At 43.6% G+C, this 27,870-nt stretch overlaps 2 protein-coding genes across 3 annotated transcripts in view; both read right to left on the bottom strand.

Annotated features, from left to right (window-relative positions):
• Positions 1-180: 180 nt before the first annotated feature.
• hspa13 (heat shock protein 70 family, member 13) lies at positions 181-5,314 on the bottom strand. The gene is made up of 5 exons (XM_055895333.1): positions 4,521-5,314; positions 3,892-4,232; positions 3,515-3,728; positions 1,328-1,495; positions 181-1,081 (listed from the first exon to the last, which is right to left on the bottom strand). The coding sequence occupies exons 1-5, from the start codon at positions 4,543-4,545 to the stop codon at positions 492-494; spliced, it is 1,338 nt and encodes a 445-aa protein (XP_055751308.1). The 5' UTR covers positions 4,546-5,314; the 3' UTR covers positions 181-491.
• A 453-nt stretch (positions 5,315-5,767) lies between these two features.
• The window catches only part of samsn1a (SAM domain, SH3 domain and nuclear localisation signals 1a), a 43,054-nt gene continuing 20,951 nt past the window's right edge, over positions 5,768-27,870 (bottom strand). The window contains exons 1-7 of one of the 2 annotated variants that reach the window (XM_055895330.1): positions 15,666-15,861; positions 14,763-14,972; positions 13,073-13,190; positions 8,308-8,459; positions 7,978-8,190; positions 7,432-7,579; positions 5,768-6,657 (exon numbers count right to left, since the gene is read on the bottom strand). In XM_055895330.1, the coding sequence (XP_055751305.1) occupies positions 6,506-6,657; positions 7,432-7,579; positions 7,978-8,190; positions 8,308-8,459; positions 13,073-13,190; positions 14,763-14,972; positions 15,666-15,722 (1,050 nt within the window). In that variant the 5' untranslated portion in view covers positions 15,723-15,861 and the 3' untranslated portion in view covers positions 5,768-6,505. Of the gene's footprint in view, positions 6,658-7,431; positions 7,580-7,977; positions 8,191-8,307; positions 8,460-13,072; positions 13,191-14,762; positions 14,973-15,665; positions 15,862-27,870 lie in introns of those variants that run through there. The other variant, XM_055895329.1, reaches the window with a different exon arrangement.

The raw sequence follows: 27,870 nt of genomic DNA, 5'->3' as shown, positions 1-27,870 counted from the left end.
GTGTGCAAAAATATTTGGTCCTAAACTAATAGAATTATGCCTTTGTCAATAGGACTGGTGGTTCTTCATATCAGGTGACTTAAAAGCACAAAGCCTAATAGTGCAGCTCTCTGAAAAGGCACAAGCACGTTGTCATCTACTGAAAAACATAACACCATGTACAGTACCCCCCCCCCCCCCCCCCCCCCCACTCACAGTACAAACACTATAAATAAATAAATAGCTGAAGGTGTCTTGGCTGGTCACAGTTCTCTTGAAATAAAGGTTCCCTGAGTTGAACACCATTTTCAATCTACTACAGTTGGTCTAATATGTTGGGTTGACAGTAAAAAAAGTAGTGGTGTAATTTGAGTTTCTCTGCGAGAACATATTTTAACCTCATAATACTATTGCACACCTTGTGAAGATGGAGAAGCACAATTAACCATCCTTTAATATGGCAAGTATCTGTCTGGTGGCATCCTTAAGTCCCTTGCTACCTCTCGACTAGATCAATTGAAGATGGTCTTGCGGAGGTGTCTGTTGGGAATCTCTATAGCACTGACCTGTAGAGGCCAGGAGCCGCCCATAATGCCAGCCTGGATGGCCACCCCAGTCACCACTGCCAAGTCTGGGTCCACTGAGGTGTTGGGCTCCTTCCCAAAGTACTCACTGATCAGCTTCCTGATCCTAGGGATGCGGGTGGAGCCTCCCACCAGAACTATCTCATCCACCTCCTCCTTCCCCAGGTGGCCCTCGGCCAGCACTGTCTCTACAGGCGCCAGAATCTTCTGGAAGAGGTCGGCATTCAACTCTTCAAACAGCTCACGGGTGATGACTGCTTGGAAGATGACTGGGATTGGGTCCTTGGTGGGCCACTGTGGTGGTTGCTTGGGGTCTCCTTGGGGCTCCAGGTGCAGGGGTACCCTGAGGTCGGCGCTGGGCTGCAGGGTGAGGTTGAGCTTGGCTGCCTCCACAGCCTGGCGGAGATGGTGGATGTCCTCTTTGAGGGTGGGGGGAACGCCGTACTGCTGGCGGACCCTCTCCATGGTGTACTGGAGCAGCCTCTGGCTGAAGTCCTGCCCCCCCAGCTTGTTGTTACCTAGGAAACGAAGACAACAGCAAGGATCATTCTCTGAGCCCAAGAATACTCTGTTAGTGTTGTATTGGGTTTCCATTTCAGGTCATGTACTGTATGATTAGAATTAGTTGTGCTAATCTTTAACTACAATATGGGAAATGTTCCACTTGTAATGTATGCCCAATTTAAAACCAGAAGATATGAAAATGACCAACTAAACCATGCGTATCTACAATATAAGGAGTTGAGAGTAAATTAGCGTCTTACCGGACATGGCTCTGGTGAGGAACATGCCCCCCTGTTTGTTGAGCAGAGAGACGTCCAGTGTTCCTCCTCCCAGGTCTACCACCAGCACGTTGAACACGTCCACCTTGTGTAACCCATACGCCATCGCTGCAGCTGTGGGCTCATTGATCACACGCAGGATGTCCAGTCCTGAGTGGTGTAAACAGAACAATCAGATGTTAGTTATAGTGGGTAGTGTAGATTTGGTCAAAGCCCTTAGGAATCTTAATGACTTTGGATTAGGTGTCCAATATTTTACTCTGTATGCATCAGTGCATTTGTACTGATGCATACAATCTACACACAGACCATACAATCTACACACAGACCATAATGATAAAGCAAAAACAGGTTCAGAAATGCAAATGTATTAAAAATAAAATTGAAATATCACATTTACATAAGTATTCAGACCCTTTACTCAGTACTTTATTGAATCACCTTTTGGCAGCGATTACAACCTGGAGTCTTCTTGGGTATGACGCTACAAGCTTGACAAACCTGTATTTGGGGTTTCTTCCATTCTTCTCTGCAGATCCTCAAGCTCTGTCAGGTTGGATGGGGAGCGTCGCTGCACAGCTATTTTCAAGTCTCTCCAGAGATGTTAGATCGGGTTCAAGTCCAGGCTTGCCACTCCTGCGTTGTCTTGGCTGTGTGTTTAGGGTCGTTGTGCTGTTGGAAGGTGAACCTATGCCCCAGTCTGAGGTCCTGAGTGCTCTGGAGCAGGTTTTCATCAAGGATCTCTCTACTTTGCTCCGTTCATCTTTCCTTCGATCCTGACTAGTCTCCCAGTCCCTGCTGCTGAAAAACATCCCCACAGCATGATGCTGCCACTACCATGCTTCACCGTAGGGATGGTACCAGGTTTCCTCCAGGTGTGACGCTTGGCATTCAGGCCAAATAGTTTAAGCTTGGTTTCATCAGACAAGAGAATATTGTTCCTCATGGTCAGAGTCCTTCAGGTGCCTTTTGGCAAATTCCAAGCGGACTGTCATGTGCCTTTTACTGAGGACTAGCTTCCATTTGGCCACTCTACCATAAAGGCCTGATTGGTGGAGTGCTGCAGATGGTTTTGTAGGTTCTCCCATCTCCACAGAGTAACTCTGTAGCTCTGTCAGAGTGATCATCAGTTTCTTGGTCACCTCCCTGACCAAGGCCCTTCTCCCTTGATTGCTCAGTTTGGCCGGGCAGCCAGCTCTAGGAAGAGTCTTGGTGGTTCCAAACTTCTTCCATTTAAGAATGATGGAGGCCACTGTAATCTTGGGGACCTTCAATGCTGCAGAAATCTTTTGGTACCCTTCCCCAGATCTGTGCCTCAACACAATCCTGTCTCGGTGCTCTACGGACAATTCCTTCAACCTCATGGCTTGGTTTTTGCTCTGATATGCACTGTCAACTGTGCGACAGGTGTCCAATCAATTGAATTTACCACAGGTGGACTCCAATGAAGTTGTAGAAACAGCTCAAGGATGATCAATGGAAACAGGATGTATCTGAGCTCAATTTCAAGTCTCATAGTAAAGGGCCTGAATACTTATGTAAATAAGGTCATTAAAATAAAATTGCAAGAAATGTCTATAAACCTGTTTTCGCTTTGTCATTATGGGGTAGTGTGTAGATTGATGAGGAAAAGTTATATTTAATCAATTTTAGAATAAGCCTGTAACGTAACAAAATGTGGAAAAAGTCAAGGGGTCTGAATACAGTAACACAGTTATTTTAGAACAAACACCTAATTATATCAGGGATTGACATTAAAGTCTAACGCAGTTGCACATCCGAAAATGTAAATTAGCTATTTACAAGCAGAAGTGACATATTACCCGCCTTTCACCTACCCATAGGAGATGAATCAGAAAGATCAGTAATTTAATTATTTGTATTTTGGTTGTTATCACTAAAAAAAAATATCAGAGCAAGCTCAGCTCGCCATAAATGATCTGTCTTTCACTTACACAATGTGGATGAACCAGAGCAGGCTCAACTTGCGCTCAGTTTTACTTGCCCCAGGCAATAGGGCAACCCTTAATGTCAATCCCTGTATGATAGACTGTTTCTAAATGAGACTACACTAAACAGCTATACAGTGTAAGTAATTCCTGTAGCAGTGTTTACACATCAAATCAGATATTGTATGACTGTTGATACAGTATTGCCAGATAGACTGACCGGCCAGGTTGGCAGCCCTGATGGTGTAGTTCCTCTGTCTCTCATCAAACTCAGCAGGGACAGAGATAACAGCCCTCTGAATGTGGACACCCAGGTGACGCTCCGCCATCTTCCTCATCTTCAGCAGCAGCCGAGAACCAATGAACTCGGGAGTAACTGTGAACGTCTGATTGGTGGTGATAAAGAACTCTGCACTGCCATTGTTGTTTATCACCTGAAAGAAAGGTGTTACAAATGAAAGTCAGCAGTCATTGATATAGCATATTTATACACCTGTAATCACACATAGCTTATGTAGCCAAATGCTGATGATGTATTAAATAATTTTCACTGTGGTGTATTGACTGTCAAAGTAACTACAGGAGTATGTACTGTACCTTGAATGGATAACGAGCACTTTCCTGCTCAAGGAGCTCTTGTTCGAATATTTTTCCAATAAACCGCTTGGCATCATAGATGGTGTTTTCAGGATTGCTGTCGGCCAGATCCTGACCCTCGTGACCGGCGAGGACTTCGGTAGATGTGAACGACACCGCACTAGGGATGCTCTTCCGCCCCTCCTCATCCCCTATCACCTCCACATCCCCGGTACCCGGGTGGAATACTCCTACGGAGCAGAAAGTGGTCCCCAGATCTAGGCCGATCACTTTGGGTTTCGGTGGAGGCAGATACTGCTGGCCCAGATAGCCAGCCAGAAATAAAGCCAGAATGACCGATCCTGCGACACGGAAGATAAAGAAATGACGTGGGTTTAGGGATGAATGTTGACTACGTAGCTAACTAACAACTGGTACCGATAGCCTACATATTTACATATTAATTCAGCGTTGACAGTTCTGACACTTCGTTTACCTTTCCAGCTAATTTGACTACTGTGAATTAGGTAGCCACTAGCCAGATGTTACCACCGGTAATTTGTCAGCCCACTTGCTACTTACTGTTAGCTAGCTAAACAGCTGGTTAGTTACACAACAACAAGCACACATTACGGTTAAATCTTACTTACCGATCATAGACATTTCCCCAGCCATTGTCAAGTATTGATCACCACCGAACTGACACGTAGTAAAACTAAATCTAGGCTAATCGCCTCATCAGTTTCAGAATGGATGAATGTTGTCACTAATTACTAATTACCACAGCCACTAAGCCATAAACCCCGCCTATATCTACAATTTATCTTCTTCAAATACAATTTAAAACTTAACCCTTAAATACACTGCTAACCTTATGACTCACCATATCATTTTTACTATAGCCAATTGTGACTTTGTGACTGTAGTAATTAGGGAAACCCCTCTTGACCTGTTCTACATTCAGAATAATGTGGATGATCCACAGAACTACGCGTCACGATTATAGGGTGCGTTCGTAAATTTAATCTGGAGTGCCAGAGGACATTGTCCGCTCTGAATTTACGAACGGACAATCTGACAACGCTCGGAATTTAAAAACACGCAGACCGTTGTCAGATTGCCCTTTCGTAAATTCAGAGCGTTTCGCTCTCGGAGAGCACTGGACGCTCTGGCCGAGGAGTAGGGTTGATCCGAGCGTTCTGACCTCACAACGGCAGTGAAGCACCCAAGCTAACTGGCTAAAGTTAGCTAGCATGCTAGCTACTTCCTGGCATAAATGAGAGAACACCTCACTCTGACCATTTTCTCGCCCTTTCTCGCGCTGGTTATGCTGTGTTCATGTGCTGATGGCAACAATTTAATTATGCCTTTTGCCGAGGTTTACTGACACCGGCTATACTCAACGGGTGTTGAGCGTTCGTAAAAGAATCAGTTATTCTGAGCGAATTTACGAACTCACCCATAATGTGGTCTAAAGCTTCTGGGTAACGTAGTCCAATTCATGCGTTATTGTTTATATATACACAGGATGAGATAGCAAAGAAACAACCTTTCCCATGAACACTAGTCGTATATCACGTTCAAATGAGTGTGTTCAGTGTCGTAACATTTTGAGGCATTTCTAAGTGCATGTATGTCCCTTAAGGTCCTTGTGTAATTGTAATGTGATATTGTATCCCCTAGCTCGATTGTCCATTGTATATAATCTATATATACTTGTGTTCCCTCATGTACTTTCTGTATTGATTTGTTTATAATAAAAATAAAAAAAATAAAAACATTGAGGCATGCAACATATAGCAATACTGTACAACTGCAACACCTTTTCTGTGCACATTTTGCTTGAAAATATATTATACATTCAATGCAGTACAAATTAACAGATTAGTTAGACAGATGACTCTTGATGCATAAATACTTTATTAATGTGTGACATATTGCACTTATTGAAGTATGTACATTTCACAGGAGGTTGGTGGCAACTTAATTGGGGAGGACGGCTCGTGGTAAGGGCTGGAGCGGAAAAAGTAGAACGGTATCAAATACACCAAACATACGTTTGTGTTTGATGCCATTCCATTCGATCGTTTCAGCCATTATTATGATCCGTCCTTCCCTCAGCAGCCTCCACTGGTACTGCACATTTTGTTGAACCAGGATTGTTCAAAAATGTATGTAAAAACTCCCGTGCACACACACACATACATGTTTGTTTTACTATCCTTGTTGGGACAAAATATAATTTGTCAGGGGTGTCATTCCATGGAGGGCCTAGTGTCTGCAGGTTTGAGTTGTTTTCCTTTCAATTAAGCCATAAACTACCAGGTGTGGGTAGTTCCTTTCTAATTTGTGACCTTAATTCATCAATCAAGTACAAGGGAGGAGTGAGAACCCGCAGCTATTCGGCCCTCCGTGGAATGAGTTTGACACCTGTGCTTCATGTGAATGAATAGGTTAGATAAAAAGGTGCATAAATGAAGGCTTTTAAGGAGGAACAAATTCATTGGTTGTAAGAAAAATTGGCTACATTTAATTAATTAAATCCCATCTTGTTAAACCAAATACAGACAAGACAAACATGGTGAGCCATCGTAATTTACATGTCAAAACTTGTTAGTTAGGATAGTCTGGCCTATCAGTGTGTGACTGGTTGGCTCTCTGTGTCCTCTTTGCTGTTTTCAGAGCACTCTGATAGAATAAAGCAGCCTGAGTCTCTTGGACAGTCGCTCTTCTCCACCTTCAAACTGTGTGATGAAGAGGGCTCCTCACTCTCCCTCACAGCATCGCCTGCGAACACAAGAACAAAGCAGTCTGGTTGGTTGCATCCTCAGACCCAGACAGACACCTGCGGGTTGCCAGGTTAACTGCCCCAATCCAAGTCAATTTAAATTAATTCGGGTTGCCATTCTCAACCATCCAAATGGAATTAAGCTTGATTTAATGACTAGATTCATCCCTGGCTGGTAATCTTTGCCAGGGCTAGCCAACATCCAGTCATGATATCTGGTTCAGCCAGGGTGGCAGTGCTATCTGTTTGGTCCGAAACTATCCCACAGTCACAATATCTGGTTCAGCCAGGGTGGCAGTGCCATCTGTTTGGTCCGAAATAAGCCCAAACACACATTTATGACCTTAATTTAGACCAACATAAATGGTGTTATGTGGGGACACAAACATAAATAACCTTTATGCTAATTGAAACACATCCCGTTTTGTAAGCAGCTGACAGAAACTGTCTTGTATTGCTCATTTCCTAATCTGGATTGGAGACCAATCTTTGTTTCATTTTAAGTTTCAGAGCCTTGCAGTGTTTTATAGAGGAAGACATTTTGCCTCTTTAAGCAGTTTCTCTCTGACTGGTGCCAACTCAGCAGGATGAGCAATTCTAAAATAACCGCAGCGATAAGCATCTGCTTATTATAACATACAAAGATCAAGATGTTACTTCCTGAGTGTAGTGCTGCGCAGCATAAAATGTCTGTGGTACAATTGGCTATTCCCTTTGCCCCAATATAAATCCAGTAGGGCTAGGCTACAATAGAAATTGGTTTTGCTACTCACTCTCTGTATATCTGCAGTCGACAGCAGCCAGCAGCCTGCCTCTGTGTTCTGGATTCATTACGTTCAGCTCTATAAGGTGTTTCTCCTGCAGGTGCCTCAGGTCCTCTACTGTCTGGTAGCCATTCAGAAGCAGTGCAGATGCATACTCCTTGAATAAACAAGATACAGTTCCACTGTCAATCTCATCTACCTTTCATAATCTTATACTAATCTGTTCACCTTTGAGTGCTTTAGGTTATGTTTATGCATATTAAAAATGTTTGTTGTGTAATTGAGACAACACTGATTGGTTACTGTAAAGAGGAAAGAACAAAATGTGTCGGTATTTGGAAGTCATTTTAACAGGGTCAGAGCTTGACCATGGCTAGAAGCTATCCAGCTTTTGTCAAATTAACGTCAGTTTAGCTAACCATAACCCTTTTCCTTACCTTAACCCAATTATTCTAACCTGCTAGGTTAATTATCCTAACCTGCTACGAAAAGTCAAATCTGAAGTTAATTTGACAATAGATGGATCCCTTCTAGCCATGCCATCCGAGCACTCACCTCTAGATGTAGCCGCTCCAGTAGTTCCAATAGTGTCTTTGGTCGTGGTCTCTTGCTCATCCTCTGAGGCCTGATCTTTGGTGCCTCCTCCTCTCTTTCTTTCTCCATGAGCATGTCAACGTAGATGAACTTGAAGTTGCCCACTTTGTTGTTCAGAATCCCTGTCCATATGCCCATGGGAGGTTTACTGATGATGCTGATAATGTCTCCAACCTGGGAAGAGACATCAATATATTGGACTCATACATATAGATCATGAAACAGCTCTTACAAACAGCTTTCATGGCATTTCACAATACACCCATTCTGGAAGCATTATCTTCTGTCTACCTTGAGTTTGAGGGAGTCAGTGTCATATGGGCTGGGAACAAAGTCTGTGTGGACCCGTGCTCTACCACAGAAGTGTCCATTGTAGGAGCCGTCCTCTTCTAGTCTCAGACTGTCTCTGGTACTGGAAACATCTGAGACGCTGGCCAAACCACCTGAGCCAACAGGGGACAATACATCACAATATGATTACACTGCACAGATTTACTCCTGGACCAATAATAGGTTGTGTGTGTTTCCTTGTGTTGGAGGGAAGGTTACAAGCCTATCCTAATATTGTAATTTGATGGTAATAATCAAATCAAATCAAATGTTATTTGTCACATGCACCGAATACAACAGTTGTAGGCCTTACAGTGAAATGCTTACTTACGAGCCCCTAACCAACAATGCAGTAAAAAAAACTAATAAGAAATAAAAGTAACAATTAAAGAGCAGCAGTAAAATAACAATAGCAAGACTATATACAGGGGGATACCGATACAGAGTCAATGTGCGGGGGCACCGGTTAGTCAAGGTAATTGAGGTAATATGTACATATAGGTAGAGTTATTAAAGTGACTATGCATAGATGATAACAACAGAGAGTAGCAGCGGTGTAAAAAAAAGGGAGGGGGGGCAATGCAAATAGTCAGGGTAGCCATTTGATTAGATGTTCAGGAGTCTTATGGCTTGGGGGTAGAAGCTGTTTAGAAGCTTCTTGGACCTAGACTTGGCGCTCTGGTACCGCTTGCCATGCGGTAGCAGAGAGAACAGTCTATGACTAGGGTGGCTGGAGTCTAACAATTGTTAGGGCCTTCCTCTGACACCGCCTGGTATAGATGTCCTGGATGGCAGGAAGCTTTTCCCCAGTGATGTACTGGGCCATACGCACTACCCTCTGTGGTGCCTTGCGGTCAGAGGCCGAGCAGTTGCCATACCAGGCAGTGATGCAACCAGTCAGGATGCTCTCGATGGTGCAGCTGTAGAACCTTTTGAGGATATGAGGACCCATGCCAAATCTTTTCAGTCTCCAGAGGGGGGATAGGTTTTGTCGTGCCCTCTTCACGACTGTCTTGATGTGCTTGGACCATGTTAGTTTGTTGGTGATGTGGACACCAAGGATTTCGAAGCTCAACCTGCTCCTCTACAGCCCATAGATGAGAATGGAGGCGTGTTCGATCCTCTTTTTCCTGTAGTCCACAATCATCTCTTTTGTCTTGATCACGTTGAGGGAGAGGTTGTTGTCCTGGCACCACAGGGCCATGTCTCTGACCTCCTCAATATAGGCTGTCTCGTCATTGTCAGTGATCAGGCCTACTGTTGTGTCATTGGCAAACTTAATGATGGTGTTCGAATCGTGCCCTGCCGTGCATTCATGAGTGAACACGGAGTGCAAGAGGGGACTGCGCATGGGGCGGCAGTGTAGCCTAGTGGTTAGAGCGTTGGACTAGTAACCGAAAGGTTGCAAGTTCAAATCCCCGAGCTGACAAGGTACAAATCTGTCGTTCTGCTCCCGAACAGGCAGTTAACCAACTGTTCCTACGCCGTCATTGAAAATAAGAATTTGTTCTTAACTGACTTGCCTAGTTAAATAAAAGTAAAAAATGGGCCTCCCGGGTGGTGCAGTGGTCTAGGGCACTGCATCGCAGCGCTAGCTGTGCCACCAGAGTCTCTGGGTTCGCGCCCAGGCTCTGTCGCAGCCGGCCGCGACCGGGAGGTCCGTGGGGCGACGCACAATTGGCCTAGCGTCGTCCGGGTTTGGCCGGTAGGGACATCCTTGTCTCATCACTCCTGTGGCGGGCCGGGTGCAGTGTGCGCTAACCAAGGGGGTCAGGTGCACGGTGTTTCCTCCGACACATTGGTGCGGCTGGCTTCCGGGTTGGAGGCGCGCTGTGTTAAGAAGCAGTGCGGCTTGGTTGGGTTGTGCTTCGGAGGACGCATGGCTTTCGACCTTCGTCTCTCCCTCGCCCGTACGGGAGTTGTAGCGATGAGACAAGGTAGTAATTACTAGCAATTGGATACCATGAAAAATTGGGGTGAAAAGGGGGTAAAATTTCGAATTAATAAAAAAAAATATATATTTTTTAAATTAAATTTAAAAAATTAAACTTCCCTTACCACCTGGGGGCGGCATGTCAGGAAGTCCAGGATCCAGTTGCAGTGTTTAGTCCCAGGGTCCTGAGCTTTGAGGGCACTATGGTGTTGAAAGCTGAGTTGTAGTCAATGAATAGCATTCTCACATAGGTGTTCCTTTTGTCCAGGTGGGAAAGGGCAGTGTGGAGTGCAATAGAGATTGCATCATCTGTGGACCTGTTAGGGTGGTATGGAAATTGGAGTAGTGGGTCTAGGGTTTCTGGGATAATGGCGTTGATGTGAGCCATGACCAGTCTTTCAAAGCACTTTATGGCTACAGACGTGAGTGCTACGGGTCTGTAGTCATTTAGGCAGGTTACCTTAGTGTTCTTGGGCACAGGGACTATGGTGGTCTGCTTAAAACATTTTGGAATTACAGACTTGGACAGGGAGAGGTTGAAAATGTCAGTGAAGACACTTGCCAGTAGGTCAGCGCATGGTCGCAGTACACATCCTGGTAATCCATCTGGCCCTGCGGCCTTGTGAATGTTGACCTGTTTAAAGGTCTTACTTACATCGGTTGCAGAGAGCGTGATCACACAGTCTTCTGGAACAGCTGATGCTCTCATGCATGTTTCAGTGTTGCTTGCCTCGAAGCGAGCATAGAAGTAGTTTAGCTCGTCTGGTAGGCTCGTGTCACTGGGCAGCTCTCGGCTGTGCTTCCCTTTATATTCTGTAATGGTTTGCAAGCCGTGCCACATCCGACATGCGTCAGAGCCGGTGTAGTACGATTCGATCTTAGTCCTGTATTGACACTTGCCTGTTTGATGGTTCGTCGGAGGGATTTCTTATAAACTTCCAGGTTAGAGCCCCGCTCCTTGAAAGCGGCAGCACTAGCCTTTAGCTCAGTGCGGATGTTGCCTGTAATCCATGGCTTCTGATTGGGGTATGTATGTACTGTCACTGTGGGGATGACGTCATCAATGCACTTATTGATGAAGCCAATGACTGATGTGATGTACTCCTCAATGCCATCGGAGGAATCCCGGAACATTTTCCAGTTTGTGCTAGCAAAACAGTCCTGTAGCTTAGCATCTGCTTCATCTGACCACTTTATCATTCATTGAGTCACTGGTGCTCCTGCTATAATTTTGGCTTGTAAGCAGGAATCAGGAGGATAGAATTATGGTTATATTTGCCTAATGCAAGGCGAGGGAGAGCTTTGTATGCGTCTCTGTGTGTGGAGTAAAGGTGGTCTAGAGTTTTTTTCCCCTCTGGTTGCACATTTAACATGCTGATAGAAATTTGGTAAGACCGATTTAAGTTTTCCTGCGTTAAAGTCCTCGGCCACTAGGAGCGCCGACTCTGGGTGAGCGTTTTCCTGTTTGCTTATGGCGGAATACAGCTCATTGAGTGCGGTCTTAGTGCCAGCATCAGTTTGTGGTGGTATGTAGACAGCCACAAAAATACAGATGAAAACTATTTAGATAGATAGTGTGGTCTACAGCTTATCATGAGATACTCTACCTCAGGCGAGCAAAACCTTTACTCCACTTCCTTAGACTTCCTTAGATATCTTGCACCAGCTGTTGTTTACAAAAATACATAGTCCGCCACCCCTTGTCTTACCAGATGCTGCTGTTCTATCCTGCCGATACAGTATATAACCAGCCAGTTGTATGTTGATAATGTCATCATTCAGCCACGACTCTAATAATATATTACAGTTTTGAATGTCCCATTGGTAGTTTAATCTTTCGTAGGTCATTGATTTTATTTTCCAAAGATTGCACGTTTGCAGGCAGAATGGAAGGCAGTGGGGGTTTATTCGATCACCTACGAATTCTCAGAAGACAGTCCGCCCTCTGGCCCATTTTTCTCTGCCTTCTCTTCATGCAAATGACAGGGATCTGGGCTTGTTCCCGGGAAAGTAGTATGTCATTCACGTTGGGCTCGTCGGACTCGTTAAAGGAAAAAAAAGGATTCTGCCAATTCGTGTTGAGTAATCGCAATTCTGATGTCCAGAAGTTCTTTTCGGTCATAAGAGAGCAGCAACATTATGTACAAAATACAAAATAAGTAAAAAAATAAGTTACAAACAACGCAAAAAAACAACGCAAAGAAACAACGCAAAGAAACATTTGGATAGGAACCCGTAAAACGTCATCCTTCTTCTCCGGGGCCATCTTAATAATATGGTCATACAATGGTAAAATAAAACTCATGAAAACACATGACATTAGCTTATCCTTAATTTACAAACGTGTAACTTCATTTACAGACTTGTATGAGGAGAGACATGACTTTCTGTTGACATCCCTGTGGAGATGTCACGACTTCCGCCGAAGTCGGCTCCTCTCCTTGTCAATCGCCGAACGCCGCCCGAACATCACCGGCTTTCTAGCCATCGCTGCTCCATTTTTCATTTATCCATTTGTCATGTCTTGTTCCATACACACCTGGTTTGCATTTCCCCAATCAATTTACATGTAATTAACCCTCTGTATCCCATCATGTCTTTGTGTGTAATTGTTTATTGTTACGTGGTTTGTTCAGGCGCATTACTGTTGTTATTCTCCTTAGTTTTGGCACTTATATGTTTTTTTTGTGCTGTCTATTTTGGAACGGAAATAAAGTGTGCCTGTTTGATACACTCTGTTCTCCTGAACATGACTTCGCCTCCGCTACACACACATAACAGGAGAAGACTTACTGGAGGAGCTCTGTCCGCTGTAGAGGCTCTCCAGAGAGTTGCTGGTCTCTTCAGAGCCTTTCTCAACAGGAAGACTGCTCTCTGTTTCCTCCTCTAGGTCTCTGTCAGTGTCCTCACCCTGCATGGGGAAATACAAGATGGACAAGCCACTATGTGAGTCAGCTAAATCATCTCAGGGTAGATTCCTTTGCTTTATAAATAACAGTGCCATTTATATAAGGAAGGAAGTGTCATTAGGTTAACATAGCCACTTACAAATACTGACCAGGTTGTTGGATACTATTTTGTCACTTAGACCTAATTTCAACACAAATTGAGTATTGTTTGGCCAGACTTATACTACATGACCAGAAGTATTTGGACACCTGCTCGTCGAACATCTCATTCCAAAATCATGGCATTAATATGGAGTTGGTCCCCCTTTTGCTGCTATAACAGCTCACCACTGTTCTGGGAAGGCTGTCCACTAGATGTTGGAACATTGCTGCAGGGACTTACTTCCCTTTAGCCACAAGCGCATTAGTGAGGTCAGGTACTGATGTTGGGCAATTAGGCCTGGCTCGCAATCGGCATTCCAATTCATCCCAAAAGGTGTTAGATGAGGTTGAGGTCAGGCCTCTGTGCAGTTCAGTCAAGTTCTTCAACACCAATCTTGACAAACCATTTCTGTATGGACCTTGCTTTGTGGGGACAGTGGGGACAAGGGGACATTGTCATGCTGAAACAGCAAAGAGCCTTCCCAAACTGTTGACACAAAGTTGGAAGCACAGAATCGTCTAGAATGTCATTGTATGCAGTAGTGCTAAGATTTTCCTTCACTGGAACTAAGGGGCCTAGCCCGAACCATGAAAAAGAGCCTCAGACCATTATTCCTCCTCCACTAAACTTTACAGGTGGCACTATGCATTGGGGCAGGTAGCGTTCTCCTGGCATCCACCAAACCCAGATTCATCCATTGGACTGCCAGATGGTGAAGCGTGATTCATCACTCCAGAGAACAAGTTTCCACTACTCCAATGGTGGCGAGCTTTACACGATTCCAGCCGAGGCTGCTCGGCCATGAAGCTTCCAACTAACAGTTATTGTGCTGACGTTGCTTCCAGATGCAGTTTGTAACTTGGTAGTGAGTGTTGCACCCGAGGACAGACGATTTTTGCGCATCACGTGCTTCAGCATTCGCCGGTCCCGTTCTTTGAGCTTGTGTGGCATACCACTTTGCGGCTGAGCCGTTGTTGCTCCTAGAAGTTTCCACTTCACAATAACAGCACTTACAGTTGACCAGGGCAGCTCTAGCAGGGCAGACATTTGAAGAACTGACTTGTTGGAAAGATAGCATCCTGTGTCGGTGCCACATTGAAAGTCACTGAGCTCTTCAGTCAGGCCATTGTTTGTTTATGGAGATTGCATGGCTGTGGGCTCGATTTTATACACCTGTCAGCAATGTGTGTGGTTGAAATTGCCGTATCCACTAATTTGAAGGGGTGTCCACATACTTTTGTATATATAGCGTATTTTACAAGAGTTTTCTTATGACATAGGTAAACGTCACAATGTTGCATTTGAGGATGTGGGTTATAGCCAGTCAGATGGGAAATATACAATATTTTAAGAGCCTCTAGATGTTTTGATACACTATGCAAATATAAGTACTGTGTAGGAAGAGAAAGAGGCAGTCTGTAGTGTGACTCACAGCTTCCTCAGAGAAGGTTTTGAAGTGCTTCTTGCCCATCTTCCTGCGCATGGTTAGAGAGATGGCCTTCATCTTCTTCCCCAGGCTGCCTTGTTTGGTCTGATCAGAACTCTCACATCCAGACTCCTCTGTCACTTTTGTTACATTTTCCTCTAGTCTGGCTGGTGATGGTTGTCTGATGCCGTCAAATCGCCCAAAACTGGTGGAGCGCTGCATGGAGAGATCACAGATGACAGATTGAATATGTGTTTGCCAAAGTGGCAGCAGGAGTCAGGACTCAATCTGGAACATTATGTAATACATGTTGCACCCCCATCCCACCCAATCACTATGGGTTTTTGATGATTTCCTTTCCTTTTACATTTCATATTATGCCTATGAGGGACCAATTCAATGGTATCCTACTCCCTTGATTTACAGTAATACTGCGCCATTGTCTTGAGCAATGTGTCTTGAGCCTAGAAGTCTGGCACGTAAGGCTACTTGAACTCAATCCCATTTGCACTATGCTTGTATCTCTATCATGATGTGCTTGTGAGGTACAGTTAATAGATTTTCAAATTGTTCATAAACCTAAAAGTATTTAATAAATAATTCCAGTAAACCCCTATTAAATACCAGGACCACACACTGCAGCAATCTAGGGAATCTTTTGAGTAATTTGACGGAACCTCCCCCTCCTCACAACTTTGACCATATATCTGCTGCACTTCCACACAGATGACCAATGTCTTCTTTCTACTGATCATCAGTCAAAGACATTGCTTCTTCTTTTAGTTAGAATCACATTTTAGTGCTAACTATTGTGGGTAGTTAGCACTAAAGAGTTTTCAATTCTACACAAATAGTTATCAATTCAATGTATTTAAACATGCTACTTAGAAATAATGTTTTTCCACCTACCTTTGGTTTACTGGGCTTTGGTTTGTCTGAAACATTTGAGGCTGCCCTCTGTAGCATTTTGTGTTGATGTTGTTTGGTTTTAGAGTTCAGTCTAATGTAATCTTAAAGAAGCCTATCTGGACTCTGACCAACTCTGATGGTAGTTAAGTGTTAACTGCACTAAACTAACCCAGAACGAATGCTTGGCTTCCTCAAAATGACAGGATGTGACTGATGAGGCAATCAACATTCTTTCTATTACCACGGTATCCGTTTCAGAAGGGGAAAAAACACATTCTGCTAGATGAGCACTTTACAGTCTCCCTCTAAAAACATTTACATTTCTAGGAACACTGTGATGAAGGTGACATAATTTTAGAACCTAGTTAGCATTTGAGGTTGGGCTACATTTGCTGCATGACTCACACCTGGCATAGGCTATACAGTGCCTTCAGAAAGTATTCATACCCCTTGACATATTCCACATTTTTTTGTGTTACAGCCTGAATTCAACATTTAATAAATATATATTTTTCTCACCTATCTACACACAATACCTCACGATGACAAAGTAAAAAAAAAAAAAGGAGATTTTTGCTAATTTATTGAAAATTAAATACAGAAATATCTATCTAAGTATTCACACCCCTGAGTCAATACATTTTAGAATCACCTTTGGCAGTGATTACAGCTGTGACTATTTCTGGGTAAATCTTTAATAGCTTTGCACACCTTGATTATACAATATATGGACATTATAATTTTTTTAATTCTTCAAGCTCTGTCAAGTTGGTTGTTGATCATTGCTAGACAGCCTTGCATTAGATGTCAATGCCGATGTAAGTCAAAACTCTAACTAGGCCACTCAGGAACATTCTTGGTAAGCAATCACAGTGTGTATTTGACCTTGTGGTTTAGGTTACTGTCCTGCTGAAATTATGCCGATTAAAAGCTACCCATAACATGAATGCCATGCTTGAAAATATGAAGAGTGGTACTCGTGTTGGATTTGCCCCAAACATAACACTTTGTATTAAGGACATGAAGTTCATTACTTTGCCACATGTTTTGCAGTTTTACTTTCGTGCCTTATTGCAAACAGGATGCATGCATTGGAATATTTGTATTCTTTACTGGCTTCCTTTCTTTCACTCTATCATTTAGGTTAGTATTGTGGAGTAACTATAATGTTGTTGATCCATCCTCTGTTTTCTCCTATTACAGCCATTGTTTTAAAGTCACCATTGGCCTCATGGTGAAATCCATGAGCTGTTTCCTTCCTCTCCGGCAACTGAGTTAGGAAGGACACCTGTATCCTTGTAGTGACTGGGTGTATTGATACACCATCCAAAGTGTAATGAATAACTTCATCATGCTCAAAGGGATATTCAATGTCTGCTTTTTTAAATTTGTACCCATCTACCAATAGGTGCTCTTCTTTGCAAGGCATTGGAAAACCTGTGTTTGAAATTCACTGCTCGACTGGTGGACTTTACAAATAATTGTAAACTCAGCAAAAAAAGAAATGTCCTCTCACTGTCAACTGCGTTTATTTTCAGCAAACTTAACATGTGTAAATATTTGTATGAACATAAGATTCAACAACTGAACAAGTACCACAGACATGTGACTAACAGAAATGGAATAATGTGTCCCTGAACAAAGGGGGGATCAAAATTAACAGTCAGTAGTATCTGGTGTGGCCACCAGATGCATTAAGTACTGCAGTGTATCTCCTCCTCATGGACTGCACCAGACTTGCCAGTTCTTGCTGTGAGATATTACCCCACTCTTCCACCAAGGCACCTGCAAGTTCCCGGACATTTCTGGGGGGAATGGCACCAGCCCTCACCCTCCGATCCAACAGGTCCCAGACGTGCTCAATGGGATTGATATCCGGGCTGCTCGCTGGACATGGCAGAACGCTGACATTACTGTCTTGCAGGAAATCACGCACAGAATGAGCAGTATGGCTGGTGGCATTGTCATGCTGGAGGGTCATGTCAGGATGAGCCTCCAGGAAGGGTACCACATGAGGGAGGAGGATGTCTTCCCTGTAACGCACAGCGTTGAGATTGCCTGCAATGACAACAAGCTCAGTCCGATGATGCTGTGACACACCGCCCCAGACCATGACGGACCATCCACCTCCAAATTGATCCTGCTCCAGAGTACAGGCCTCGGTGTAACGCTTATTCCTTCGACGATAAACGTGAATCCGACCATCATCTCTGGTGAGACAAAACCACGACTCGTCAGTGAAGAGCACTTTTTGCCAGTCCTGTCTGGTTCAGTGACGGTGGGTTTGTGCCCATAGGCGACGTTGTTGCCGGTGATGTCTGGTGAGAACCTGCCTTACGACAGGCCTACAAGCCCTCAGTCCAGCCTCTTTCATTCTATTGCGGACAGTCTGAGCACTAATTGAGGGATTGTGCATTCCTGGTGTAACTCAGGCAGTTGTTGTTGCCATCCTGTAACTGTCCCGCAGGTGTGATGTTCGGATGTACCGATCCTGTGCAGGTGTTGTTACACAGGGTCTGCCACTGCGAGGACAATCAGCTGTCCGTCCTGTCTCCCTGTAGTGCTGTCTTAGGCGTCTCACAGTACAGACATTGCAATTTATTGCCCTGGCCACATCTGCAGTCCTCATGCTTCGTTGCAGCATGCCTAAGGCATGTTCACGGGACCCTGGGCATCTTTCTTTTGGTGTTTTTCAGAGTCAGTAGAAAGGCCTCTTTAGTGTCCTAAGTTTTCATAACTGTGACCTTAATTGCCTACCGTCTGTAAGCTGTTCGTGTCTTAACGACCGTTCCACAGGTGCATGTTCATTAATTGTTTATGGTTCATTGAACAAGCATGGGAAACAGTGTTTCAACCCTTTACAATAACGATCTGTGAAATTATTTGGATTTTTACAAATTATCTATGAAAGACAGGGTCCTAAAAAAGGGACGTTTCTTTTTTTGCTGAGTTTATGTGTGGGGTACAGAGATAAGGCGATTCAAAAATCAGATTAAACACTATTATTGCACACACTTATTATGTGACTTGTTAAGCACATTTTTACTCCTGAACATATTTAGGCTTGTCATAACAAAGGGGTTGAATACTTATTGACTCAAGACATTTCAGATTTACATTTTTAGTTGCTTTGTAAAATTTTCAAAAAACATAATCCACGTTGACGTTACAGAGCATTGTGTGTAGGCAGTGGTGGAAAAAGTACCCAGTTGTCATACTCAAGTAAAAGTGAAAGTCACCCAGTAAAATACCGCTTGGGTAGAAGTGTATTTGGTTTTAAATATACTTAAGTATCAAACGTAAATGTAATTGCTAAAATATACTTAAGTATTAAAAGTAAAATAAAAAAGTCTAAATCATTTCAAAATCCTTATATTAAGCAATCCCAGACAGCACAATTTATTTATTTTATTTTTTGTGGACTGAAATCAATTACTATTACTTGGGTTCAGTTCTTTCCAAAGTTATTTCACACAAAACATTCCAGTAAGAAAAAAGCAGAAAATAGAATTATCCGAAATGATACTGTCAATGTTGAACTTTTCTTTGCTCAAATGTCAAAATCTCGGGTGAATGTTTTGAGGAAGTGTTGAGGCTATGAACTGCAGACACAGAAAGATGGCAACTTTGTGATGTCGAGACAGTTTCCGTTTGAACATTTGGACGTTTGACTAAAACAAGCTCTTCTTGATCTACTTGATAATACATTTGACACATTAAATGTTATTTACTGCCACATCATATCAAACATGCTGTGATTATCTTACATTAGGCTATATAAATAGCTATTCTAAGATAAATGTTGCCCTCAGGAAATTAGGGAATCAGTCAGCATCAATGACCTATTTAATTCATACTGTGGTTGATAACTTTATAGCAAGCTAGTACGTTGGTTATTAGGTTACAGTGTCACACCCTGATCTGTTTCACCTGTCTTTGTAATTGTTCTCCACCCCCCTCCAGGTGTCGCCCATCTTCCCCATTATCCCCTGTGTATTTATACCTGTGTTCTCTGTTTGTCAGTTGCCAGTTCATCTTGTTCATCAAGTCATCCAGCGTTTTTGTTCTCAGCGCCTGCTTTTCCCAGTCTCTCTTTTTCTCGCCTTCCTGGATTTGATCCTTGCCTGTCCTGACTCTGAGCCCGCCTGCCTGACCACTCTGCCGACCTGTACCTTTTCCCCACCTCTGGATTATTGACCTCTGCCTGATAGTACGAACTGGCCATTACTTACCCAGCAGACCCGGGCCAGCTGCGCAACGCCATCTCCTCCCAAGGAGCCTCCATTTGTAGGCACAAGGAATGGTCTTATAGAGAGGGTCCAAACGTTGGCTGAGCGACATGACCGGGCGTTGGACATGCTGCTGGAGCAATTCCGCGGGTAGTCTGGGGTGGCAGCCTGCCACGGTGGTAACCCCTCCGCCCCTCAGTAACTCAGTGGTTAGCAGCGTCGCCCCACCGGCCACTCCACCTTCCTGGGAGCCCCGCTTACCTCCCCTGGAACACTTTAATGGAGAACCGAGCACCTGTCGGGTGTTTTTAGCTCAGTTTTGAGCTTCAGCCCTCCTCCTTCCCCTTTGATCACTCCAAGATAGCCTACCTCATCACGCTGATTTCTGGGAGGGTTCTCACCTGGGCTACTGCCATATGGGAACAGCCGGCCATGTGCGTGAGTCTGGAGGGGTTTGTGGGAGAGGTGAGGAAGGTTTTTGATGCCTATGAGAACAGTGAGGAACAGACAGCCCCCTAGACGGGGATTATCTTAGAAAACATCTAAGATATCACTGAGGTGTACCACACTGGTCGTAAAGGAAGTCCAGTGGACTTGTCCACCTCCAAAACAAATGGCAACAATAATCATTCCTTGAAACCATGTGTAGGTTCAACTACAATACAACTAGTAAAATGCTCCAATCATGTGTTCCGGTAGTATAATACTTCAGAATAAATCGGTAGGATAACTGGTCCCCTTGAGTACCAATGCCAAGACCAGCAACAGTCAATCCAGCTACAATCAGTAAGAAGGTTAGAGACCTAACCAATCAAATTACCCTTGACAACAGCGACATAGGAGTCACTCAGAGTGCAACACATGGAAGGGAATCTCCAGTATACTCTTCCAATGGTTAACACACATGTCACTAATAAATAGAATCCTCAATTCAGGAGGAAAATTATTAGAAGTCATGAACCGTGATCACACCACGTACGACTGATCCAATAGTTAAAGAGTCCTTCCGTCGTGAGGTTAGCTCCTCCGTGGATAACATAGCTATGAAATAGACTTCTTCATACCTATCGCCACTACAATAGTGGACGACACAGTGACTTGTTGTAAAAACTACTACAGACTTCCGACACCAATTCTGACCGACCTCCAGGAATTGACCTGAAAATTACCTGACTACGTCAGACTCATTCTGAACAAGTTGTAATCTGCCAGGATACTTGGTTGTCTTCCATTGACATGTGCGCTTGTGTAAGCATAAACGCACATGCACAACGGAACATCCAATTAGGATTTATAATAGGATCACTTAAGGGTCCAAGCAAAATACCAGCCTTAGTAAAGTTGAACATTTACTTTGAGGCCTTTGACTCTACAGCACTCACCAGTTCTCTTCCCAGAAGTCCATAGCTCATCTCTGTAGACTGCCCAAAACTAGTGCCTTACAGCTGTAGACTTGTCATATAGTTATCAACTTAGGATAGTGCCTAAGCAACACACCAAGTAGAAAACCCCTAGATATGGCATTAGAGACAATGCCATGATAGTCATTTTGCCAGAACATTGGACGTATATAGAATACAGTCCAATTAGATGATTTAAGTGTGAGAACTATATTTTGTATATCTTTTGTTTATGCGTTCATTCCTTTTCGGATCAGTTCCTTTGACACTTAGGAAATGATAAAGCCACAAAGAAAGTCCCCATACAACCATCACTTAGTGCCACAATGCCGCTCATTGGGGAGTGAATGTAATTATATGTATTTCATGAGTGTGTGTGCGTTGTTAATATCTGCCTAAGTTACTTCCCAGATCTTCCAGTCTGGACGACGACCAGATGACAGGTCCGGAACGGCGATCCAAAATCCGGACACCCACTGCCCATCCTTGTGGCGGCATGCCCCGCTGTCAGAGAGCCTACCAAGGTAAACCACCAAAGGGGGGGACCGCAACGGCGATCACCAGCCGGACATCAACTGTCCATCCTTGTGATGGACTGCTCCGCTTCCAGAGAGCCTACCAAGTTGAACTACCAAAGGGGACTGCAAGGATGATCCACAAACAGGACATCATGTGGTCATTATTTTTATGTTGATTTGTAACTTGCAGGATAAAAAAGATCCAAACCACTAGGGGGGATTGTCATGACGTTGTCCTCTTTGGGTACAGTGAGCACCATCCCCCTCTCTCTGCACCATCCCCCTCTCTCTCGCTCTCTCCTACACCCAGGCTGCTGTTAGGCAGGTCATAAATTCCTGGAGGAGATTCTTCCTCATGGCCAGACAGTATAGAGAGTGAGTGAGTTTTCATAGAGAGAACAAAGGAATTTCTTCCACCTCACAGAACTTGAGAACTGAACAATATTCATGTTCTGGAGAATGTATAAAAGTTCAGTGAAGTAGCCAGCTACGAACTGGTTCGTTTGGTACAATTTTGTGAAACTCATGAGAGACAGTACAGCCACATTACCATAACCCTGTTTATACAAGAGTCTCAGTTATGAGGTCTGCATCTAATTATTGTATAAAATGAATGAGTAAAGATGAAACAATTTGTGAAATGATGTGATGCTATATAAGGATGTTAATGTGAGAGAATTGTATTTCTGTTTAAAGTTTCACTAAGTCATTGGCCCGCCCCCAGGAGCACAGACATGACCTGGTGTCATGGGACAGCCCCTAACTATGTTCAGAATAAAACCCCCACCTGGGTTTTCCCACTTCAGACCATGCTTCCCTCAATTACGAGAGGGCTAAGGTTTGAGTAGAGACCATGTTTCTCTCAATTACGAGATGACCAAGGTTTGAGCCCATTGCTGAATTCTTAACCATACCATGTGGTTAAACTCTGAGACTATCTAACTGACAGAATAAGAACAAATCTTTGATACTAATTACTGTCTGCAGCTAGGAATTTGGAATCATTGAACGCGAAGACCGACAACCGCCGAAACATCTATTCTATAACAACATTGCTGAATGTTACTCTGAACAAACATTCTAACCACGGCAGAGAGAGAGAGAGGGCGGACAAACTCTCCAACAGAAACAAACTTTCCAACAGAGATCAAGACGACACACTGAGCGTAAATATATATATATTGATTGCAATTATTCCCGAATGAGTGAGCGTTCATGTGCAAAGGATAAGCATTTCAATTGTTATAATTATCAACTTTGTAGTGTCTTTTAAATCAGTCGACCCCCACTTCCCTTTGTCCACCAAGCCGCCATGCCGGTTTAGCCCACTAGGGCACATTCCCCTCTCATTTCCTTCTAACCATATCTACTTGTTTGTTTGTGCATTTCTGTGATTATTTAGTTAGTTAATAAATAAACGATTTAAGACAATTGATGTATGGATGACTCATAGTGAAGACCGGGTTCGTGCAGATAACCAACAATTTATGACTGCTTTTCCCAGTCTCTCTTTTTCTCGCTCTCCTGGTTTTGACCCTTGCTGTCCTGACCCTGAGCCTGCCTGCCGACCTGTACCTTTGCCCCACTTCCGGATTTTTGACCTCTGCCTACCCTGAGCCTGCCTGCCATCCGGTACCATTGCCCTACCTCTGCTTTACTGACCCCTGCCTGCCTTGACCTGTCTATTGCCTGCCCCTGTTGGAATATTAAACCATTGTTAAAACCTCTTATGGCTGCGATCCCCGTACAGGGATCAACATCCGGGGAAATTTCAGAGTGACTAACTAAAAATACAACGTCGTAACATCCTTCAAAAGATTAGAATCTTGGTAATCAAACTACGTTTTCCGATTTAAAATAGCTATTACAGAGAACAAATGCCATGCTTTTGTTTGAGAAGAGCGATCAACAACAACAAACACTTTCCGCTATGACAGTTTTGACACATTCACATCTGAAAGTAAAATTATGACTTACATTCTGATATCTTGCTCTTATTTCTCTTCCTGAGGGACCCAGTGATCAAATGAAGTGCCGTTTATTTTGATAAAATAAATGTTTATAGCCTAAAACGAAACATTTTGTAAACCGTTTGTGTTGTGAATTCCATCTCTATCAACTTTTTACAGAGCATTCAGCGTAATTACACACACTAAACACTTGTTTATCTAGTCATGGTTGGATCCATTGCAATCCTCTGGATGTTTGCAACACAGCCAAACGTGATTGTTTTTTTTGCGGGGAGTATTGACCGAAGTGAACTGATTTGAAGACAACGAGCAATGACTTCATTTCGCACCAATAATATTAGCGAAGCTTCGTTGATTGACTGTATTTCTGCCCAATGACCACTAATCTTCTTGAAATCTAGCTGGGTAGATAGCCAATGAGCTGAGGTAAACGCCAGTATGGTTATGGGTTGGACCACCATCCCTTGTTTGTAAGCGCACGCGTAACGAACTTCATTCTCGCCATTGACCAACAGACTAGTTGCAGTCACGCTTGTTACGCACAGCGGTGTTTTGAAGTGTTTTTTCAACGATTTCATTGAAGACATCGTGGCGAATAAATCAGGAAAAGCGAAGTCCAAGTCTAAGTATACAGATTTGCACCAGATTATAGAAGAGATTGATCGGGAAAGTGAGACAGATTTTTTGTTTGAGGAATCTTTGAGTGAACACAGTTATGATCCAAACATTGAGGAGCTGTTTCTGCTTGGACAGGACGTACTTCTGGACTGGCAAGTGTTAATGCCGTTTTATGAAATATAAATGTATTTTTATTTTGCAAAAATATATATATATAAAAAAAAATTTGTTGCAATTTGCAATGAAATGTGTGATGAAATGTGTAAAGTACACATTGGCTATAGTGTGTCTGTGTGTACGACCCATAACCTGTGTGTGTGTGTGTGTTGTTTGTTTGTTGGGTGTGTGTGTGTGTGTGTGTGTTTGTTTGTTTGTTTGGGTGTGTGTGTATATGTATGTGTATGTCAGATATATATATTTTCCATTTTTTATTCAAATGGAATGGAGTAGAACAGCAAACACACACATATGTGTTCATATGCCACAGTTCATTACTGCAGGCATGACTGTGCCTCAGGGCCAAAAGGGCAATGCATTGAGGCGTCGTTGTGTTCTGTGTCGCATGAAGTCCCCCATCACCTGCACCACTTGTTCAGTTTGCCTCTGCTTTACATCAGAAAGAAACTGCTATGGGACATGGTACAGGCAGCAAAATATTGTGTAGAGGACTTCCAAAGGGTACCTACCCCTGTTTTTTTTTTTTGTTTTTTTTTTTAAATATTTTTTAAAACATTTGTACAATTTTTTTTGTGTGTTAGAATTGCTTTTTGATATGTTGAATATAGTTATTTGCACTGTTGTATATAGTTATAGGTCATTTCACCAATTCGGCCACTTGGGTACATTTGGGCAACTTGTGTGGGACACCTGGGTGACTTCATGCTAAATGTCATGTAGCTCGCCCATTCCTGAAGTTATCAGTCTGAAACTTTGCACACCTACAGTTGCCCTCTTGTGTTATCCATCAAAATTATCTCCAGCATCCTATCTGACTGTGTGGCTATTCTAGTACATGTGAAAGATGATGCTACAACAATAAAAAACAGAAAACGTATGCTCTTTCTTTCTCTTTTCTTCCACCAGATCTACTGTGTTATATTCTCCTACATTCAATTAACATTTCCACAAACTTCAGAATGTTTCCATTCAAATGATACCAAGAATATGCATATCCTTGCCTCTGGGGCTGAGCTACAGGCAGTTAGATTAGGGCATGTCTTCAGGCGGAAATTGAGAACAAGGGATGCAGCCATAACAAGTTAATTCGACGTTGTCTGCATCTGGGTCTTACCTTCATACCTGATACACAGCAATCTTTTCTACATGACTTCTTCCTTGCATTGGAATGTTCCAAACCGTTAGTCATTCTCAACATCACTTATACACGTAGAAAAAAAAGGTGCTATCTAGAACCTAAAAGAACCCAAAAGAGTTCTACCTGGAACCAAAACTGGTTCTCCTATGGGGGCAGCCGAAGAAACCCTTTTGAAACCCTTTTTTCTAAGGGCCTCAGTTTGGAGAGGATCCTGTTGCCTTTTACAAATGATTCAGCGCCGACAGAGATCGCTGCCTCACTTCGCGTTCCTAGGAAACTATGCAGTATTTAGTTTTTTTATGTGATATTTCTTACATTGGTACCCCAGGTAATCTTAGGTTTCATTACATACAGTCGGGAGGAACTACTGAATATAAGAGCAACGTCAACTCACCATCATTACAACCAGGAATATGACTCTCTCGAAGCGGATCCTGTGTTTTGCCTTCCACCCAGTACAATGGATCTGATCCCAGCCGGCGACCCTAAACAACTACGCTGTAAAAGGGGCAAACAAAGTGGTCTTCTGGTCAGGCTTCAGAGACGGGCACATCGCTCTCCACTCCCTAGCATACTACTCGCCAATGTCCAGTCTCTTGACAACAAGGTTGATGAAATCCGAGCAAGGGTAGCATTCCAGAGAAACAGAGACTGTAACGTTCTTTGCTTCACGGAAACATGGCTCACTCGAGAGACGCTAACGGAGTCGGTGCAGCAGGCTGGTTTTTCACGCATCGCGCCGACAGGAACAAACATCTTTCTGGTAAGAAGAGGGACGGGGAGGTATGCCTTATGATCAACGAGACGTGGTGTGATCATAACAACATACAGGAACTCAAGTCATTCTGTTCACCTGACTTAGAATTCCTCACAATCAAATGTCGACCGCATTATCTACCAAGGGAATTCTCTTCGATTATAATCACAGCCGTATATATTCACCCCCAAGCAGACACATCGATGGCCCTGAATGAACTTTATCTGAATCTTTGTAAACTGGAAACCACACACCCTGAGGCTGCATTCATCGTAGCTGGGGATTTTAACAAGGCTAATCTGAAAACAAAACTCCCTAAATTCTATCAGCATATCGATTGTGCTACCAGGGCTGGTAAAACCTTGGATCATTGTTATACTAACTTCCGCGGCGCATTTAAGGCCCTCCCCCGCCCTCCTTTCGGAAAAGCTGACCACGACTCCAAATTTTTACATAATTTTACTTTTGGACGACTCTGGTCCGACCAATCTGACTCCGCGCTTCAAGACTGCTTCGATCACGTGGATTGGGATATGTTCCGCATTGCATCCAACAACAACATTGACGAATACGCTGATTCGGTGAGCGAGTTCATTAGAAAGTGCATTGACGATGTCGTACCCACAGCAACGATTAAAACATTCCCAAACCAGTTTCCGGGGATTAATGGCAGCATTCGCGTGAAACTGAAAGCGTGAACCAATGCTTTTAACCAGGGCAAGGTGACCGGAAACATGACCGAATACAAACAGTGTAGCTATTCCCTCTGCAAGGCAATCAAACAAGCTAAGTGCCAGTATAGAGACAAAGTAGAGTCGCAATTCAACAGCTCAGACACAAGAGGTATGTGGCAGGGTCTACAGTCAATCACGGATTACAAAAAGAAAACCAGCCCCATCGCGGACCAGGATGTCTTGCTCCCAGACAGACTAAATAACTTTTTTGCTCGCTTTGAGGACAATACAGTGCCACTGACACGGCCCGCTACCAAAACCTGCGGGCTCTCCTTCACTGCAGCCGAGGTGAGTAAAACATTTAAACGTGTTAACCCTCGCAAGGCTGCAGGCCCAGAAGGCATTCCCAGCCGCGTCCTCAGAGCATGCGCAGACCAGTTGGCTGGTGTGTTTAAGGACATATTCAATCAACCCTTATCCCAGTCTGCTGTTCCCACATGCTTCAAGAGGGCCACCATTGTTCCTGTTCCCAAGAAAGCTAAGGTAACTGAGCTAAATGACTACCGCCCCGTAGCACTCACTTCCGTCATCATGAAGTGCTTTGAGAGACTAGTCAAGGACCATATCACCTCCACCCTACCTGACACCCTAGACCCACTCCAATTTGCTTACCGACCCAATAGGTCCACAGACGACGCAATGACAACCACACTGCACACTGCCC

Source organism: Salvelinus fontinalis, chromosome 33 (assembly GCF_029448725.1).
Source record: "Salvelinus fontinalis isolate EN_2023a chromosome 33, ASM2944872v1, whole genome shotgun sequence".
Lineage (NCBI taxonomy): Eukaryota > Metazoa > Chordata > Actinopteri > Salmoniformes > Salmonidae > Salvelinus > Salvelinus fontinalis.
This window is presented reverse-complemented; position numbering and strand designations above follow the sequence as displayed.

Excerpts from the sequence above, each read along its gene's own strand:
- hspa13 (XM_055895333.1), bottom strand. The coding sequence starts at position 4,545 with ATGGCTGGGGAAATGTCTATGATCG. Across the intron at positions 3,729-3,891 it reads GTGCTCGTTATCCATTCAAG|GTGATAAACAACAATGGCAG; the intron begins GTACAGTACATA and ends CCTTTCTTTCAG. Across the intron at positions 1,496-3,514 it reads CAGGGCTGCCAACCTGGCCG|GACTGGACATCCTGCGTGTG; the intron begins GTCAGTCTATCT and ends TACACCACTCAG.